General features: G+C 41.6%; 1 protein-coding gene across 1 annotated transcript in view; it reads left to right on the forward strand.

The window, feature by feature from the left end:
- The window catches only part of LOC122939333 (ethanolaminephosphotransferase 1-like), a 79,656-nt gene extending 62,656 nt beyond the window's left edge, over nucleotides 1–17,000 (forward strand). The window contains exons 9-12 of the mRNA XM_044295401.1: nucleotides 2,289–2,469; nucleotides 5,715–5,897; nucleotides 6,998–7,050; nucleotides 16,865–17,000. Coding sequence (XP_044151336.1) covers nucleotides 2,289–2,469; nucleotides 5,715–5,897; nucleotides 6,998–7,050; nucleotides 16,865–16,877 — 430 coding nt within the window. The 3' untranslated portion in view covers nucleotides 16,878–17,000. The remainder of the gene's footprint in view (nucleotides 1–2,288; nucleotides 2,470–5,714; nucleotides 5,898–6,997; nucleotides 7,051–16,864) is intronic.
- The last annotated feature ends 455 nt before the right edge of the window (nucleotides 17,001–17,455 follow it).

Here is a 17,455-nt window from a genome sequence, read left to right on the forward strand (position 1 = left end):
AGCTTAAAGGGCATCTGTCAGCAGATTTGTATCTATGAAACTGGCTGATCCGTTACATGTGCGCTTGGCAGCTGAAGTCATCTGTATTGGTCCCATGTTCAGATGTGCCCGCATTGATGAGTAAAATTAAAAATGAGTTTTAATATATGCAAATGAGCCTCTAGGAGCAACGGGAGGAGTTGATGTTACACCTAGAGGCTCAGCTCTCTCTGCAACTGCAGCGCCCTCTTCACTTTGATTGACAGGAACAGACAGCAAAAACATTATCACACCTGGCCCTGTTAATTAATGTGCAGAGGGTGCGTTAGTTGCATAGAAAGCTAAGCCTCTAGGTGTAACAGCAACACCCCATTGCTCCTAGAGGTTCATTTGGACATATTAAAGCATCATTTTTCTCAGCAATGCGGACACATATGAACATGGTACCAACACAGATGCCTTCAGCTGCCAAGTGCACATGTAACAGGTCAGCCAGTGTCATAGGTACAAATCTGCTGACAGATGCTCTTTAAATGGTTACTTTTCTATATATACTTTTCACATAGCAGTTGCTAGATACATGTTGTCGGCACTCCAAGTCTATTTGAAAACCATCAACATTTAAGGGCTTGTTCACACGACCGTGCCATTATTTGGGGTCCGCAGATTGCGGATCCGCAAAAAACGGATGCCGCCCGTGTGCCTTCCACAATTTGCGGAACGGAACAGGAGGCCCATTATAGAAATGTCTATTCTTGTCCGCAAAACGGACAAGAATAGGACAGGACTCATAATTTTTGCGGGGTCACGGAACAGAGCAACGGATGCGGACAGCACACAGAGTGCTGTCCGCATCTTTTGCGGACCCATTGAAATGAATGGTTCTGTATACGGACCGTATGCAGATTGCAGAAAACGGCCCGTATACGGAACGCAAAATACGTTTGTGTGAACGAGCCCTAACTCAGATCTTCTGAGATCTCCAAGTGGAATAATGAAGGGGTATGACACTTGAAAAACCACTGGGGCCTCTTGGTTCCTATGATCTGTGCATGTGCAATGTTATAGACTACCCCTATTAAAGACAGAAACACATCTCTTTGCCAAGTCGAAATTTTCTCAAAATCAGCGGGTCACTTTAATGTACTGTATACTGCCTCCATATACGTAATTAGTATATCCTGCTATTGCACAAAAATAGCTCAGCTGGACCTCCTGAGACCCATGCTATAAACTTGATATAACTGGTAAAATCTTAGGTGCGGTCTGCCTATAAGGCTACTAGCTACTATGTATTCTTGTGGACAACTATTTACATATAAGTGCCTCCTAATATTATATTTTTTCTAAACTGTGGGTGGTATTTCATGTTTTTGTTCTGTTTTGAATGTCGATCTATGTGCTCATACCTGTAACCAGTGAAACTCAGCCTAGAACAATGCCATTGGCTTATGTCTGCTTTGCTTCAGGTTAGGCTACATTCACATGACTGTATGTATTTTGAAGTCCGCAAAATGCGGATCTGCAAAAAATATGGATGACGTCCGTGTGACATCCGTGTTGCATCCGTTTTTTTTGCGCATCCATTTAACAATGCCAATCCTTGTCTGCAAAACAGACAAGAAGAGGACATGCTCTATATTTTTTTGTGGGGCTACGGAACGGACATACAGATACGGACAGCACACGATGAGCTGTCTGCATTTTTTGCGGACCCATTGAAATGAATGGGTCCTCATCCAATCTGCCAAAAAAATAATGGAACGGAAACAAAATACTTTTGTGTGAATGTAGCCTAAGCGTGCGTCCTTAAGAGATGTTAAAAAAAGAACATACATTAAAGAAAATATTATACTCAAAGGAAATGGAATTTGTAGAGATATACTGTTAAGTCAGGAACATGGGGGAGAAATTCATCAAAAGGCACACATTGTTAAATGTGGCCCATCTTTAATCCTAATGCTTTTGTCTAGAAATCCTACTCTGCTTTGGGACCTTTTTTTGCAACTTTTAAAAAAGCCTCAGTAATAAATCTGGAGTGAAACTAATTAACATAGGTAACCATTTTCCACCTGCTTTTCAAAACTAAAGTGAGTGTAAAAGTACAAAAAGTTGCCAAAACTTGTGACCTAAAGAAGTTGCGAAAACCCTAATTTGCGACTTTATGAATACAGAACTCTAGAATGTAGGGCGTAATAAATTCTCCCCAATGACTTTTGAGTAGGATCAATAGTAGAATTAATTTGAGAACAACATCTTCTACCTATTAATTTGAGAACAACATCTTCTACCTCTTCTTATGCCTGCAGAGCTTATCGCCAGAAAACCCTGCTGAAGGACTCTGTTTATGAAGGACTTTTACCATTATTTTCTCCTTCGATTTTATTTATTTTGCTTACTATATGGACAGTTTTTTCTCCATGTAAAATCCTGGACAGACAGCCAAGACTATTTTTATGGATGGTTGGTGTACTCTTTTCAAATGTGACTGTAAGTATGAGTTGGAGAAGTTCTTTGTATAACAAGAAAGCAAACATTTGTTCCCTGCACACTGGGACAGATTTACTAGTCCTATGGATGGCGTAAACTAGATGGGCAGTCTAGACCTGCACCAGATTTATAACAGAGTCTCAGGCTTGATGATAAATTTGGTGCATAGACACCTTTGTCTAATTTTATGCCAAATATACAAGATGTTGCATATTAGGCCAAGCCTTTTTCCATAGAAGCCACACTCATTTTCTGCAAAGCCCTTGAATCTTTTAGGGCAGGGGCAGATAACTGTTCTAAATCTAGATGCACCAATGGCAATTTACACCAAAATGTAGGTGCACTTACATGAATAAATGTGGGCCATGACATATATAGGAAATTCAATATATGTGATAAGTTATGTAATTTACTGCATGTGATGTGAAAACTCTGATAGCTGGCCAAAGCAACCAATCAAAGCACAAATCTTTTCTTCCATTTTACAAATTCTATTTGAAAAGAACAGGATTCTGGTGGTTACTTTGAGCAGTGTTCATTTTCTTTACTGCATTTTCTGATGTAGCCCATGCAAATGACAGCTTAAAGTGGCAATAGAAAGGCAAGGAATTAAAGGGATTATCTCTCTAGGTCCCACTCCCAACTTCATGCATTACCATTACTGAGCTGAACATGCTGTCCTGTAGTACTTGACAAGGTTAGAAACAAAAGCCAAACAAACCCAGAACTGTACACAGTACTCTATGTGTGGTCTGACTAGGGATTTGTAAAGTGGTAGGACTATGTTCTCATCACGGGCAGGTATGCTCCTTTTGATGCAACCCATTATCTTATCGGCCTTGGCAGCAGCTGCCTGACACTGGTTTCTACAGCTTAGTTTGCTATTCACTAAAATTCCTAGGTCCTTTTCCAAATTAGTGTTAGGCCTCATGCACATGACCGTTGTTTTGGTCCGCATCTGAGCCGCAGTTTTTGCGGCTTGGATGCGGACCCATTCACTTTAATGGGGCTGCAAAAGATGCGGACAGCACTCCGTGTGCTGTCCGCATCCAGTGCTCTGTTCCATGGTCCGCAAAAAAATATAACCTGTCCTATTCTTGTCCACAAAACAGACAAGAATAGGCAGTTGAATCAATGGCTGTCCGTGCCGTTCCGCAAATTGCGGAACACACACGGACGCCATCAGTGTTTTGCTGATCCGCAATTTGCGGACCGCAAAACACACAACGGTCGTGTGCATGTAGCCTTACCCAGTGTTTTACCATTTAGCACTTCTTTTTTCTGAGATTTCTGAGTTTGGTTATCTAATCTAAGCAAACACCTTCAATTGCTTTTCAATGGCTTTTGTCTCAAGATGATGAAATAAGTTAAGAAATTTGAGTTAACAGTGGGAGTGCTAACCATGGTACATCTGTAGTATGTACTGGTGACTTGCATTATTCCTTCCCATGTGTATAACCTTACATTTGTCAGTGTTAAACCTCATCTGCTACTTCTATATCCAAACCTCCAATCAATCCAGATCCCTCTGTAGTAGTATACTGTCCTCTTCCGTGTTAATTACCTTACACAGTTCAGTGTCATTTGCAAAAATTGATACTTTACTGTGCAAGCCTTCTACAAGATCATTAATAAATATATTGAAGAGAATAGGCCCCAATACTGACCCCTGAGGTACCCCACTAGTGACAGTGACCCAATCTGAGTGTGTACCGTTAATAACCACCCTCTGTTTTCTATCACTGAGCCAGTTACTTACCCACATACAGACGTTTTCTCCCAGTCCAAGCATTCTCATTTTATATACTAACCTTTTATGTGGTACAGTGTCAAATGCTTTGGAGAAGTCCAGATACACGACATCCATTGATTCGCCGCGGTCAAGTCTAGAACTTACCTCTTCATAGAAACTTATTAAATTAGTTTGACATGACCGATCCCTAGCCAGTGAAAAAAACTAAGCGGACAAAGGACAGCTCGGCCTGGTACTATTTTTCAATATTGAGTGGGGCACTGCAACTGGAAGTTTTAAATAAGCCAGTGGATGGGATGGGAATACAGGGGTCATTTATTATTCTGAAATACGCCCCGCTCATGCCAGGTCTAAAATTGTGGGTGTGGGCCGGCAGGCCTGTCTCATTTACCATTTTCTACACCTATTTCAGGCATAGAAAAAAGTCTCTAAAATGTAAGACAGCTGGGAAACTGTCTTATATTTGGAATTGGGGGAGGCCGGCACCTCTTCATAACTTCGTCGGATCCACCACCAGTTTATGGCTTTATTATATAAATGTGCCCCATATTTAAATTGCCATTATAAAGGACCCGTGGATACCCAATTTACTGATAATCCTAGGAGAGGCTATCAAACCCCTTTTTATATCTAAGGCCAGGAATGTGACAGGTGTGAATGTCTTATGGGCCCAATTAACCAAAGAGCTTGTCTTTTTAATGCACTGAAGGCCAACGTAAGGCTTAGGCCACTTTCACATGGTCAGTATTTTACATCAGTATTTGAGAACCAAAGCAAAAAGTGTGTTGGAAACACAGAAGAAGAACAAATCTTTCCATTAAAATTTTTGTCTGCATGATCTACTGCTGGTTTTGCCTTAGGGTACTTTCACACTAGCGTTTTTATTTTCCAGTGTTAAGATCCATCACAGGAGCTCAATACCGGAAAAAAAACTGATCAGTTTTATCCTAATGCATTCTGAATGGAGAACATTCATTCAGGATGCATTAGGATGTCTTTAGTTCAGTCCCTCTTACATTTTTGGCCCGGAGAAAATACTGCAGCATTCTGCAGTATTCTCTCCAGCCAAAAATCCTGAACACTTACCGGAAAACCGGATCCGGCATCAATTTCCAAAAGGATCAGGTTTTCCGGTCTGTGCATGCGCAGACCTTTAAAAATGCAAACAAAAAATAAATACCGGATATGTTTTTCTGGGTGACACCGGAGAGACGGATCCGGTATTTCAATGAATTTGTCAGACGGATCCGCTTCTGGATCCATCTGACAAATGCCATCCGTTTGCATCAGGATTGCCGGAATCCTCTGTTGCAAGTGTGAAAGTACCCTTACAATTATTAATGTAAAATACTGACCATGTGAAGGAGACCTTGGACCCAGTTCATGCCACAATTGCCATCTATGTTCAACGAGTATACCATATTTTACATTATGATAATTTTTTTAACCAAATTTCTTGATTTCAGTCAACTTCTGTACATTTATTTGACAGTGCAGAGTTATTATATGCCAGATGAGTAACACCAAATCTGAAGTCTTCCATTGGCTCCTTTGGCCATTGACTCTAGTGGTCGGTCTAGCCGTGTCTGAATATCTTGGGATGCTGGAAGAGCCTACTTTCTTTGCCATGACAGCTTTTGCTACTGCAGCTCACATTCATTATGGAGTTTGTGTGGTAAGTGCTATTTGTAATACATGGCTGTCTATAGAAACCTTAAATACCTAAATATCTTTTTACCTGAATCTGCATATCGATCTGCTCAGATCCTCCTGCTCTATAATATGCTACCTGTAAATTGGATTGCTTTTTTAATGTCAGGTTATTATAAAAACTGCTATTCACTGGAAGAAAATGGTTTCTCTAGTGCCACCTATAGGGGAATCCCATGTATGTCAATGTTTGACCCTTTAAAAAGGACCTGTCACCTGTGTAAACTTTTAAATCCATATACTTGTACCTTCATCAATTGGTGCTGTTCCCTATTACTGGTAGTCCCCCATTGCTTGTAGCCCCCCGTTCCAGAGTTGTTAGCTCAGGTGCCTGATATGCTAAGGAGGCAGTGGTTAGCTGAGGGGCATGCTCTGATGCTGATTAGACAGCATCAGATCAGTGAAGATCACTCCCCCTTGGGAAATGAGTACTGGTGGCCGACCCTTGGCTGACCACAGACTCCTTAGCATAATAGACCCAATAACTCAGGGGTTACAAAGAAAATAAAAGTCATGGAGGAATCGGGGAAGGGGCAACGGCCAACAGCTGTTGGAGGAATGTAGACTTAAAACTTTACTCAGGTGTCAGGCCCTCTTTAAAGAGCTTTGAAACTGGATTTGTTTTATCAGGCAAATCAGATACACCCACCTGTAGACAGAGCTACAAATACAGTGTTCTGTTAGAGAAATGTTCTTCATCGTGGATTCTTACAGCATAGTCATGAGCACATAGGGGCAGATTTAATAAGCCTATAGATGGTGTAAACTTAGACTGGCTTTCTGGGCATGCACCAAGTCTATGACAGTGGCTCAGGCTGGATGGCAAATCTGGTACAAGGATAGATGCTTTTCTCTGACTCTATACCATCTATTAGTTGGCTTAGTTTGAGACAGAATTTTACACCAGAATTGTGCCTATTAGGCCAATTTTCTCTTAACCTAGATGTGCACCACTTTTTGCCTCACTTTGGGCCACAAATCTAGGTGCACTGACATTAGTAAATGTGACCATGGTACTGAATGTGTAAATACTAATCTTGTATTTTTTTTATTTTTTTCTCTTAGGGGAAGCAGCTGAGCAGACATTTCCATATTTACGTATTCTCTCTAAAGAAGCGGTATGCAGATTGAGTGTCTGACATGTAAATCCACAGGTTTTACCTTTTTATTAGTACTGTAAGCAACATGCTGTAAATATTAATATTAGTTTATTCTGGAGACATCTAGAATGAGCTCCAAAAATTGTTTTATAAACTTGTTGAAAGGACAGAGATTTTTTCTCTTGTGCAGCTTTTAACACTAGAACAAGATGTAAAGAAAAGACATTGAGGGATAGTTATACATTCCAGTGCAGAACAAATGCAGATGTGTCACTCTTTTATTTTCCAACGTACACAAAAAATCAACAGTTCTATTATGAGTTGTTTCTATAGGCAAGTGATATATATTTTCATGTTCATGTGTTCTTTATTTCTTTGTTTTTTATCTTCTTCAATATAATATGTGATAGGAAAAGACACTAATACTTAGGCCTCTTTCACACAAGCGTGACGGATTAGGTCCGAATGTGTTCAGGGTGCGTTCAGGGAAACTCGCACCATTTTGCAAGCAAGTTCAGTCAGTTTTGTCTGCGATTGCGTTCAGTCGTTCAGTTTTTTCCACGCAGGTGCAATGCGGTTTGATGCATTTTTCACACGTATGATAAAAAACGGAAGGTTTAAGAACAACATCTCTTAGCAACCATCAGTGAAAAACGCATTGCATCCGCACTTGCTTCTGGATGCAATGCTTTTTTCACTGAAGCCCCATTCACTTCTATGGGGCCAGAGTTGCGTGAAAAACACACAATATACAACATGCTGTGTTCTTCACGCAACGCAGAACTGATGCGTGAAAAAAACACTCATGTACACAGACCCTTTGAAATGAATGGGTCAGGATCCAGTGTGGGTGCGTTCATGCGCGGAAAACTCGCTTGTGTGAAAGAGGCCTAACTTCTTACCTCCTTCACAGGCTGTCTCTGTAAAGCCTCATGCACACTACCGTGCCATGTTTTTAAGTCCAAAAGTTACAGATCCGCAAAACACAGACGCCGGCCGTGTGCGTTCCACAATTTGCGTAACAGAACGGGTTGCCCACAATACAAATGCCTATTATTGTCTGCAAAATAGACATGTTCCATTTTTTTTGGTGGGGTTGTGGAACAGAGCAATGGACAGAAATGCGGCTCGGATGCAGACCCAAACAACGGTCGTGTGCATGAGCTCTAATAAGGCTATGTTCACACTAAGTTCAGTTTGGGTGCAAATAAGCAAATAATGCAGCGTAATCCAGTAAGAGCAAAGTGGATGAGATTAGACCAATCTTATGTAATTTTTTATTTTTCGTAGGTGCAGAAATTGACTTGTTGTGTGGATTGTTAAATCTGCAGCATGTCAAATGTTTGCGTTTTTCTTGTGCAGATTTCACCCTTATCAATGGAAGGGGGAAATCTGCATCAAATCTGCATCAAATCTGCACCAAAATTTGCATTAAAAATATGCATCAAAAATGCTTTTTTTTTTGGGTGCAGATTTCCTGCACATAAATTTGCACCTAGTGCAGGTACCTTTAAAGAGTAACTAAACTTTTATAATAATTTTTAATCTGTTGTCCCTAATCCCCTAAATAAAATGTTTCTAATATACTTTATAAATTTTCTATTTTTACTATACTTTTACATCCCTAAAGCGCACCATTCAGTGTGCGCTTAAAACTGAGCTGTCATGCAGTTCTCTTAGCTTAGCGGAGCAGGCAGAAGCAGGAGCCCGCTCCACTCAGATAATCCTGGCATAGTACATGGGTACAGGGTACCCATGTGCTATGCCAGCAGTTAGTAATTGTCCGGGGAGTTCGGGCAGGAGCAGCAATGTGCGCTCCTGCCCGTACTCCCTGCGCTGCTGCTGCCCATTCATAAAATTTGTATTATGTACACTGCTGAGCTGTCAGCGGTGTACGGAGATCTGAGTTTTAAGCGCACACTGAATGGTGCGCTTTAGGGATGTAAAAGTATAGAAAATTAATTAATAAAGAATATTCGAAAAATTTTATTTAGGGGATTAGGGACAACATATTAAAAATTATTACTACAGTTTAGTTATTCTTTAAAGTCTCCTGACTAGATATGAAACTGAATGGTATATAGCTGCATACCTCTGCCGTTAACTCCTATTGTTATAAAAACATATGCTGTGTTATATAACTTTTCTTATTGGACACAATTGAATTGGAAAGCACAGTTCCAGTACAGTTAAAAAAGTTATGATGACGCATAATAGTCATGTGTATGCTGGTGTTGTATCTCACACTGCCTGCCATGTTTCTTTCTTGTGTAGTGTATAAAGGATAGAATGTATCAATGTAAAATCTATAATTTATACTATATTGAAAAAAAAAAACGACTTTTTATTAATTTGACTGTTCCAACTTCATTTTTCGCTGGAAAACCTGATGAATGCAACTGTGTAACAAGAAATTACATTGCTCTCTCCCCTGTTCCACAGAAGGGCATGGGTTTTACAGTAACCCTAAGTTCACACTTGCGTGTTTTACAGCGCGTTCCTACGCGCTGTAAAACGCGCAACACATGAAGACCAATGCTTCCCTATGGGGCTGGTTCACATTTTCGCGTTTTACAGCGCGTTTGAACGCGCTGTAAAACGCCCGACGCTCAAACAAGTACAGGAGCTTTTTTTGGCGCGTTTGACGCGCGTTTGGGCCATAGACTCTTTGGACAACACTGCTGTCAATCACCCAAACGCGCGTCAAACGCGCGTTTACTATTACAAAAAACGCGCATAGAAACGCGCGTTTGCGAAACGCTTAGGTGTGAAACCAGGGTTAAAGTCCGCTTATCTAGCACCCATTCATTTCCAAGTCCAGCAGGCGCACATGCAAAATAATCTGAATCTCAACTTGAATGCAGAATTCATAAAAAATGAATGGTTTTCCCATTTTCCAGTATGAGATATGATAAACAAAATAGTGCCTTTACAAAATATAACTTGCCCTGCCAAAATTAAACCATCATATGTCAATGTGAATGGAAAAGTAAAAAAGTTATGACTATTGGAAGGCAGAGAGGAAAAAACAAAAATTGTTGTGGAGGTTCTGAATTTGGTCACATTTGTTAAAAGGGTTCCCATATACATATCGGCTTGTGTAGTGCAGCTGAGAACTGTGCACGGTTATTTCACAAGTTGCTATGGTTTTGTGATGCGAGTTAAACCTCATTCACACATCAGTGTTCGATCAGTGATTTCCATCAGTAATTGTGAGCCAAAACCAGGTGCAGATCTTTCCCTTATGTCTGTGGAGGCTCCAATCCTGATTTTGGCTCATAAGGGCTCGTTCACACGAACGTTTTTTGCGTTCCGTATACGGGCCGTTTATTGCGTTCCGTATACGGAACCATTCATTTCAATGGGTCCGAAAAAAAAAACGGAATGTACTCCGTGAGCATTCCGTTTCCGTATGTCCGCAATTCCGTTACGCTAGATTTTGAGTCTTGTCCTATTCTTGTCCGCAAATCACGGTCCGTGGCTCCATTCAAGTCAATGGGTCTGCAAAAAAAAAGGAACACATACGGAAATGCATCCGTATCCGTTCTGTTTTTTGTGGAACCATCTATTGAAAATGTTATGCCCAGCCCAATTTTTTCTATGTAATTACTGTATACTGTATATAGGCCATACGGAAAAATGGAACCGAAACGGAAACACAACTGAAATGAAAAACGGAACAACGGATCCAGAAAAAAGGCCCGCAAAACACTGAAAAAGCCATACGGTCGTGTGAAAGAGGCCTTAGGCCCCTTTCACACGGGCGAGTATTCTGCGCGGATGCGATGCGTGAGTTGAACGCATTGCACCCGCACTGAATCCTGACCCATTCATTTCTATGGGGCTGTTCACATGAGCAGTGATTTTCACGCATCACTTATGCGTTGCGTGAAAATCACAGCATGCTCTATTTTGTGCGTTTTTCACGTAACGCAGGCCCCATAGAAATGAATGGGGTTGCGTGAAAATCGCAAGCATCCGCAAGCAAGTGCGGATGCGGTGCGATTTTCACGCACGGTTGCTAGGAGACGATCGGGATGGAGACCCGATCATTTTATTTTCCCTTATAACATGGTTATAAGAGAAAAAAATTGCATTCCTAATACAGAATGCATAGTAAAATAGCGCTGGAGGGGTTAAAAAAAAATAAAAAAAATTTAACTCACCTTAATCCACTTGCTTGCGCAGCCCGGCATCTCCTTCTGTCTGTCTTCTGTGCTATGTGGAGGAACAGGACCTGTGGTGACGTCACTCCGGTCATCACATGATCCATGGTAAAAGATCATGTGATAAGGGAATATAATACAATCTACAGAACACCGATCCCAAGCCCGAACTTTTGTGAAGAAGTTTGGGTTTGGGTACCAAACATGCACGATTTTTCTCACGCGAGTGCAAAGAGCATTACAATGTTTTGCACTCGCACTGAAAAATCGTGCGTGTTCCCGCAACGCTCCCGCACATTTTCCTGCAACACCCGTGTGAAAGAGGCCTTACTGATGGAAATCAGTGACTAAAACACTGATGTGTGAATGAGGCTTTCTTTCAAGGGAATCTGTCACCAGCGAACGGCCTATTCAACTGTTTGCAGTTGCCCTCCTCTGTGTTTCTATAATTCTCATTTAACTTAAACGTTACTACTTACTGCTCATGTCTGACAACAGCACACAACACCCATAAACTTATTTTATCTGACAAATATTCCATAAAAAACTATTTTTTCTTTTAAATTAAGATATGTCAGAATTTCTTTTTTTTCAGCACATCTTTTCACCCAATATGATACTTTTATTTAACAGGCAGTATGTTTGCTGTACCAGAAGGTGGTGCTGTATTAACATAGGACAGGGATGCTCAACTTGTGGCCCTCTAGCTGTTGCAAAACTACAACTCCCAGCTTGCCCTAATAGCTATAGGCTATCCATGCATGCTGTGAGTTGTAGTTTTGCAACAGCTGGGGGACCGCCGGTTGGGCATTCCTGACATAGAGGGTTATTTATTAAGACCGGCGTTTTATACGACAGTCGTAATAACCCCTATATCTGGCAATGGATCCGCTGAAGAGGCGCCGGCCTCTACATAACTTTGGTGCATGCACCCTTTTACAGAAATCTATTAACTATAAGTTATAAGTCTCACTGCTCTTACTGTAAAGAATCGGTTTCTATGTATGTGTAGAAACCTTCTTTCTTCCAGACGCATAGGATGTCCCCTCGTCACAGTCCTGGGTATAAATGGACCATGGGAGAGACCTCTGTACTGACCCCTGATATATTTATACATAGTTATTACATCTCCCATCAGTCTTTTTTCTAAAATAAATAACCCTAATTTTCATAATTTTTCAGGGTACTGTAGTCCGCCCATTCCAGTTATTACTTTAGTTGCCCTCCTCTGAACTCTCTCCAGCTCTGCTATGTCTGCCTTGTTCACAGGAGCCCAGAACTGTCCACAGTACTCCATGTGCGGCCTGTCTATTGATTTGTTAAGTGGCAGGACTACAGTATCTCACAAAAGTGAGTACACCCCTCACATTTTTGGAAATATTTTATTATATCTTTTCACGGGACAAGACTGAACATCTGACTTGGATACAATATACAGTAGTCAGTGTGCAGCTTGTATAAGGCCTTTTTCACACGAGCGTGACGGATTTGGTCATGATGCGTTCAGGGTGCGTTCAGTGAAACTTGCACCATTTTACAAGGAAGTTCAGTCAATTTTGTCTGCAATTGCAATCAGTAGTTCAATTTTTTTCTGCACGAGTACAATGCGTTTTAATGCTTTTTTCACGCTTGTGATAAAAAACGGAAGGTTTACAAACATCTCCTAGCAATCATCAGTGAAAAACGCATTGCATCTGGGCTTGCTTCCTGATGCAATGCATTTTTCACTTCTATGGGCCAGCGCTGCTTGAAAAACGCTGAATATAGAACATGCTGCATTTTTCACACAACGCAGAACTGATGCGTGAAAAAAAACGCTCATGTACACAGACCCATTGAAATGAATGGGTCAGGATTCAGTACGAGCGCTATGCATTTACATCACGCATTGCACCCGTGCGGAAAACTAGCTTGTGTGAAAAGGGACTAAGGCCTCTTTCACACGGGCGTCATGTTTTTTGCCCGGATAAGAGGCGGGTGCGTTGCGGGAAAATGCGCGATTTTTCTGCGCGAGTGCAAAACATTGTCATGCGTTTTGCACTCGCGTGAGAAAAATCGCGCATGTTTGGTACCCAGACCTGAACTTCTTCACAGAAGTTCGGGCTTGGGATTGATGTTCTGAAGATTGTATTATTTTCCCTTATAACATGGTTATAAGGGAAAATAATAGCATTCTGACTACAGAATGCTTTGTATAATAGTGCTGGAAGGGTTAAAAATAATAAAAAAGTTAACTCACCTTCTCCTCTTGTTCGCGCAGATGCCACTCTGTTCTTTAGCTGTGGACTGAATGACCTGAGGTGACGTCAGATCACATGCTCCAATCACATGGTCCATCACCATGGTGATGGAGCATGTGATCTGACGTCATCAAAGGTCCTTTAGCCCACAGATAAAGAACAGACCGGCATCTGCGCTAACAAGAGGAGAAGGTGAGTTAACTTTTTTATTATTTTTAACCCCTCCAGCACTATTATACAAAGCATTCTGTATTCAGAATGCTATTATTTTCCCTTATAACCATGTTATAAGGGAAAATAATACAGTGAATAGACTGTCACCTAGAACCCATGCGTGAAAATCGCACCGCATCCGCACTTGCTTGCGGATGCATGCGATTTTCACGCAACCCCATTCATTTCTATAGGGCCTGCGTTACGTGAAAAACGCACAAAGAGGAGCATGCTGCGATTTTCACGCAACGCACAAGTGATGCGTGAAAATCACCGCTCGTGTGCACAGTCTCATAGAAATGAATGGGTCAGGATTCAGTGCGGGTGCAATGCGTTCACCGCACGCATCGCACCCGCACGGAAAACTCGCCCGTGTGAAAGGGGCCTAACAGTGGAAATTTGGTGTGCCCTTAAAATAACTCAACACACAGCCATTAATATCTAAATCTCTGGCAACAAAAGTGAGTACACCGCTAAGTGAAATGGTCCAAATTGTACCCAAGGAATCATCGTGAATGATAGATATGTGTCACCGAGGATCCTGGCCTCGGTGGAGTAAGAGTAGGTCAGGAGCAGTTGCCGTTTGACACCTTAATACTTGGCTGTAATAATACTAGTATGGCTGTAGTAGCTGATCCGGGACGGCTCCTACTGGGAGTACTCAAAGTGCTGGGTGGGTGACTACTCCCCATGTTCCAGGCTGGGTTTTGGCAGGCATAAAAACCAGCCAGCACTGCCAGATGGAGAGGATTACCTCTGTCTGACAGTGGAGCTCAGGAGGTCTGTGTGCTGTGATCTGAATGATGTGTTGGGATCCGCAGATCAAGCCAGCTGGAGGGCTCAGACCCCTGTGAGGGTGAACAGGCCGCCTAACGCCTGCCTGTGGACTTGACAAAGCAGAACTTCCAACAGGGTGTGAAATAACACCCAGGAGAAAAGGTGACTGTTTTGTATATGAACTTTTCATGTGCGTGAACGATCACCAAGCAACTTGTGTTTTTGTTTTTGCTTTCATGTGTGAATAAACACAGATGTTTTGAACCAAGAACTTTGCCTCTGTGCTGCACCCTCTAATCATAACTGCCAGAGCGAATCCCCACACCAATTAGCCATTTTTCCTCCCCGGTGTCATGTGACTCGTTAGAATTACAAGGTCTCAGGTGTGAATGGGGAACAGGTGTGTTTGGTGTTATCGCTCTCACACTCTCTTATACTGGTCACTGGAAGTTCAACATGGCACCTCATGGCAAAGAACCCTCTGAGGATCTGAAAAAAATAATTGTTGCTCTACATAAAGATGGCCTAGGCTATAAGAAGATAAGAACACCCTGAAGCTGAACTGCAGCACGGTGGCCAAGACCACACAGTGGTTTAATAAGACAGGTTCCACTCAGAACAGGTCTCAACATGGTTGGCCAAAGAAGTTGAGTGCACGTGCTCAGCGTCATATCCAGAGGTTATATTTAATTTTTTTTTTTAAAAGATGTTTGAGTAATGCCAGCATTGCTGCAGCGGTTACAGCAGTGGTGGGGTCAGCCTGTCAGGGCTCAGACATCACACAGCATCAAATTGCATCAAATTGGTCTACATGGCTGTCGTCCCAGAAAGAGGCCTCTTCTAAAGATGATGCACAAGAAAGCCCACAAACAGTTTGCTGAAGACAAGCAGACCAAGGACATGGATTACTGAAACCATGTCCTGTGGTCTGATGAAACCAAGATAAACGTATTTGATTCAGATGGTGTCAAGCCTGTGTGGAGGCAACCAGGTGAGGAGTGCAAAGATAAATGTGTCTTGCCTACAGTCAAGCGTGATGGTGGGAGTGTCATGGTTTAGTGCTGCTAGCTGTGAGAAGCTACAGTTCATTGAGGGAACCATGAATGCCAACATGAACTGTGACATACTGAAGCAGAGCGTGATCCCCTCTCGTTGGAAACGTGGCCGCAGGGTCGTATTCCAACATGATACCGACCCAAAACACACCTCCAAGATGATCACTGCCTTGCTAAAGAAACTGAGGGTAAAGGTGCTGGACTGTCCAAGCATGTATCCAGACGTAAACTCTATTGAGCATCTGTGGGGCATCCTCAAAGGGAAAGTGGAGGAGCACAAGGTCTCTAAAATCCACCAGCTCAGTGATGTCGTCATGGAGGAGTGGAAGAGGATTCCATGACCAAAAGAGTTAAGGTGGTGCTGGAAAATAATGGTGGCCAAACAAAATATTGACACTTTGGGCACAATTTGGCCATTTTCACTTAGGGGTGTACTCACTTTTGTTGCCAGCGGTTTAGACATTAATGGCTATGTGTTGAGTTATTTTGAGAGCACGCCAAATATACACGGTTATACAAGCTGTACACTGACTACTTTACATCATATAAAAGTGTCAGATGTTCAGTGTTGTCCCATGAAAAGATATAATAAAATATTTACAAAAATGTGAGGGGTGTACTCACTTTTGTGAGATACTGTATGTTTTTGTCATGTGCGGCCTTTTTGATGCACCCCATAATCTTATTGGCCTTGGCAGCAGGTCCTGACACTGGTTTCTACAGTTAAAGAGGTTGTGTCACTTCAGCAAGTTGCATTTATTACGTAGAGAAAGTTAATACAAGGCACTTACTAATGCAATGTTATTGTCCATATTGCCTCCTTTGCTGGCTGGATTCATTTTTCCATCACATTATACACTGCAGGTTTCAATGGTTACGACCACCCTGCAAACCATCAGCGGTGGCCATGCCTACACACTATAGGAAAAAGTGCAGGCCTCGAAGGTAGCTGAAACCGCGGGAGCGTGCGTAAGCTGGTGCTTTTTCACATAATGTGCAAGCATGGCCACCTCTGCTGGATTGCAGGGTGGTAGTAATCATGGCAACCAGCAGTTTATAATGTGACTACATTGAATAACTTCGGTACTTGATTTTTAAAGTGGAACCGAAACTTGGAACCAAACTCAGCTTCGGTTCCAACTTATACCGCCTGGTTCCGACTGGTAGTCACACGCAACTTTGCAAATAACTAACTTTGGCTCATCGTAGCCCCTACATTTTAATACTGTACAGAGATCGATCTCTGTATAGTATTAATCCGAAGTTTTGAACAAAGCGTCTTCGGATGTAGCATCTAAAGCTTGCTTGGCTCATCACTAATTGACACTGTCTCCTAGCTTACCATTATCATGAACATTCATTATTTGAATCTATCTTTTAGGGAAATCATCTGACAAAAACTTTCACCATTTAAATGCCTACCTTGAAGAAATATGAAGCCTGAAGATCGAAAGTCTCTGAATACCTAGTTTTATATAACAGCTGTCTACCATGTGCAGACATCATCGTAATGAACATTGGTGAATGAGAAGAGACAGGGCTTACGTTATGTATATAACTCGGTTATAGTTTACATCACTTTATACAGTTTGAAATGTTTTATTAATGTATTTCATTTCTTTTTTGTATTTGTTCTTTTAAATAATAAAAATATAAATGTACTGAATTTGTTCATGTAAGTGCTTATCTATGCTATTATATGTGTCACGTTACAAAGATACACTATATAGACAAAAGCATTAGCGCACACCTCTTAAAAACATTGAAATCAATTAATTTGGTTCAGTCTCATTGCCGCAGGTGTATAAAATCCAGAACCTAGCCATGCAGTCTGCCTTTACAAACATTTGGGAAAGCAATTGTTGCAGAAAAGGGAGAGGCGCTCATAGGGTAATAGTTTTTTTTAGGTAAATAGTTATCAAGAAAGATTAGTTGTGCTCACCTTTTTGTGTTGTGCAAGCATAGGCACTCC

The sequence above is a fragment of the Bufo gargarizans genome, chromosome 5, assembly GCF_014858855.1.
Source record: "Bufo gargarizans isolate SCDJY-AF-19 chromosome 5, ASM1485885v1, whole genome shotgun sequence".
NCBI lineage: Eukaryota > Metazoa > Chordata > Amphibia > Anura > Bufonidae > Bufo > Bufo gargarizans.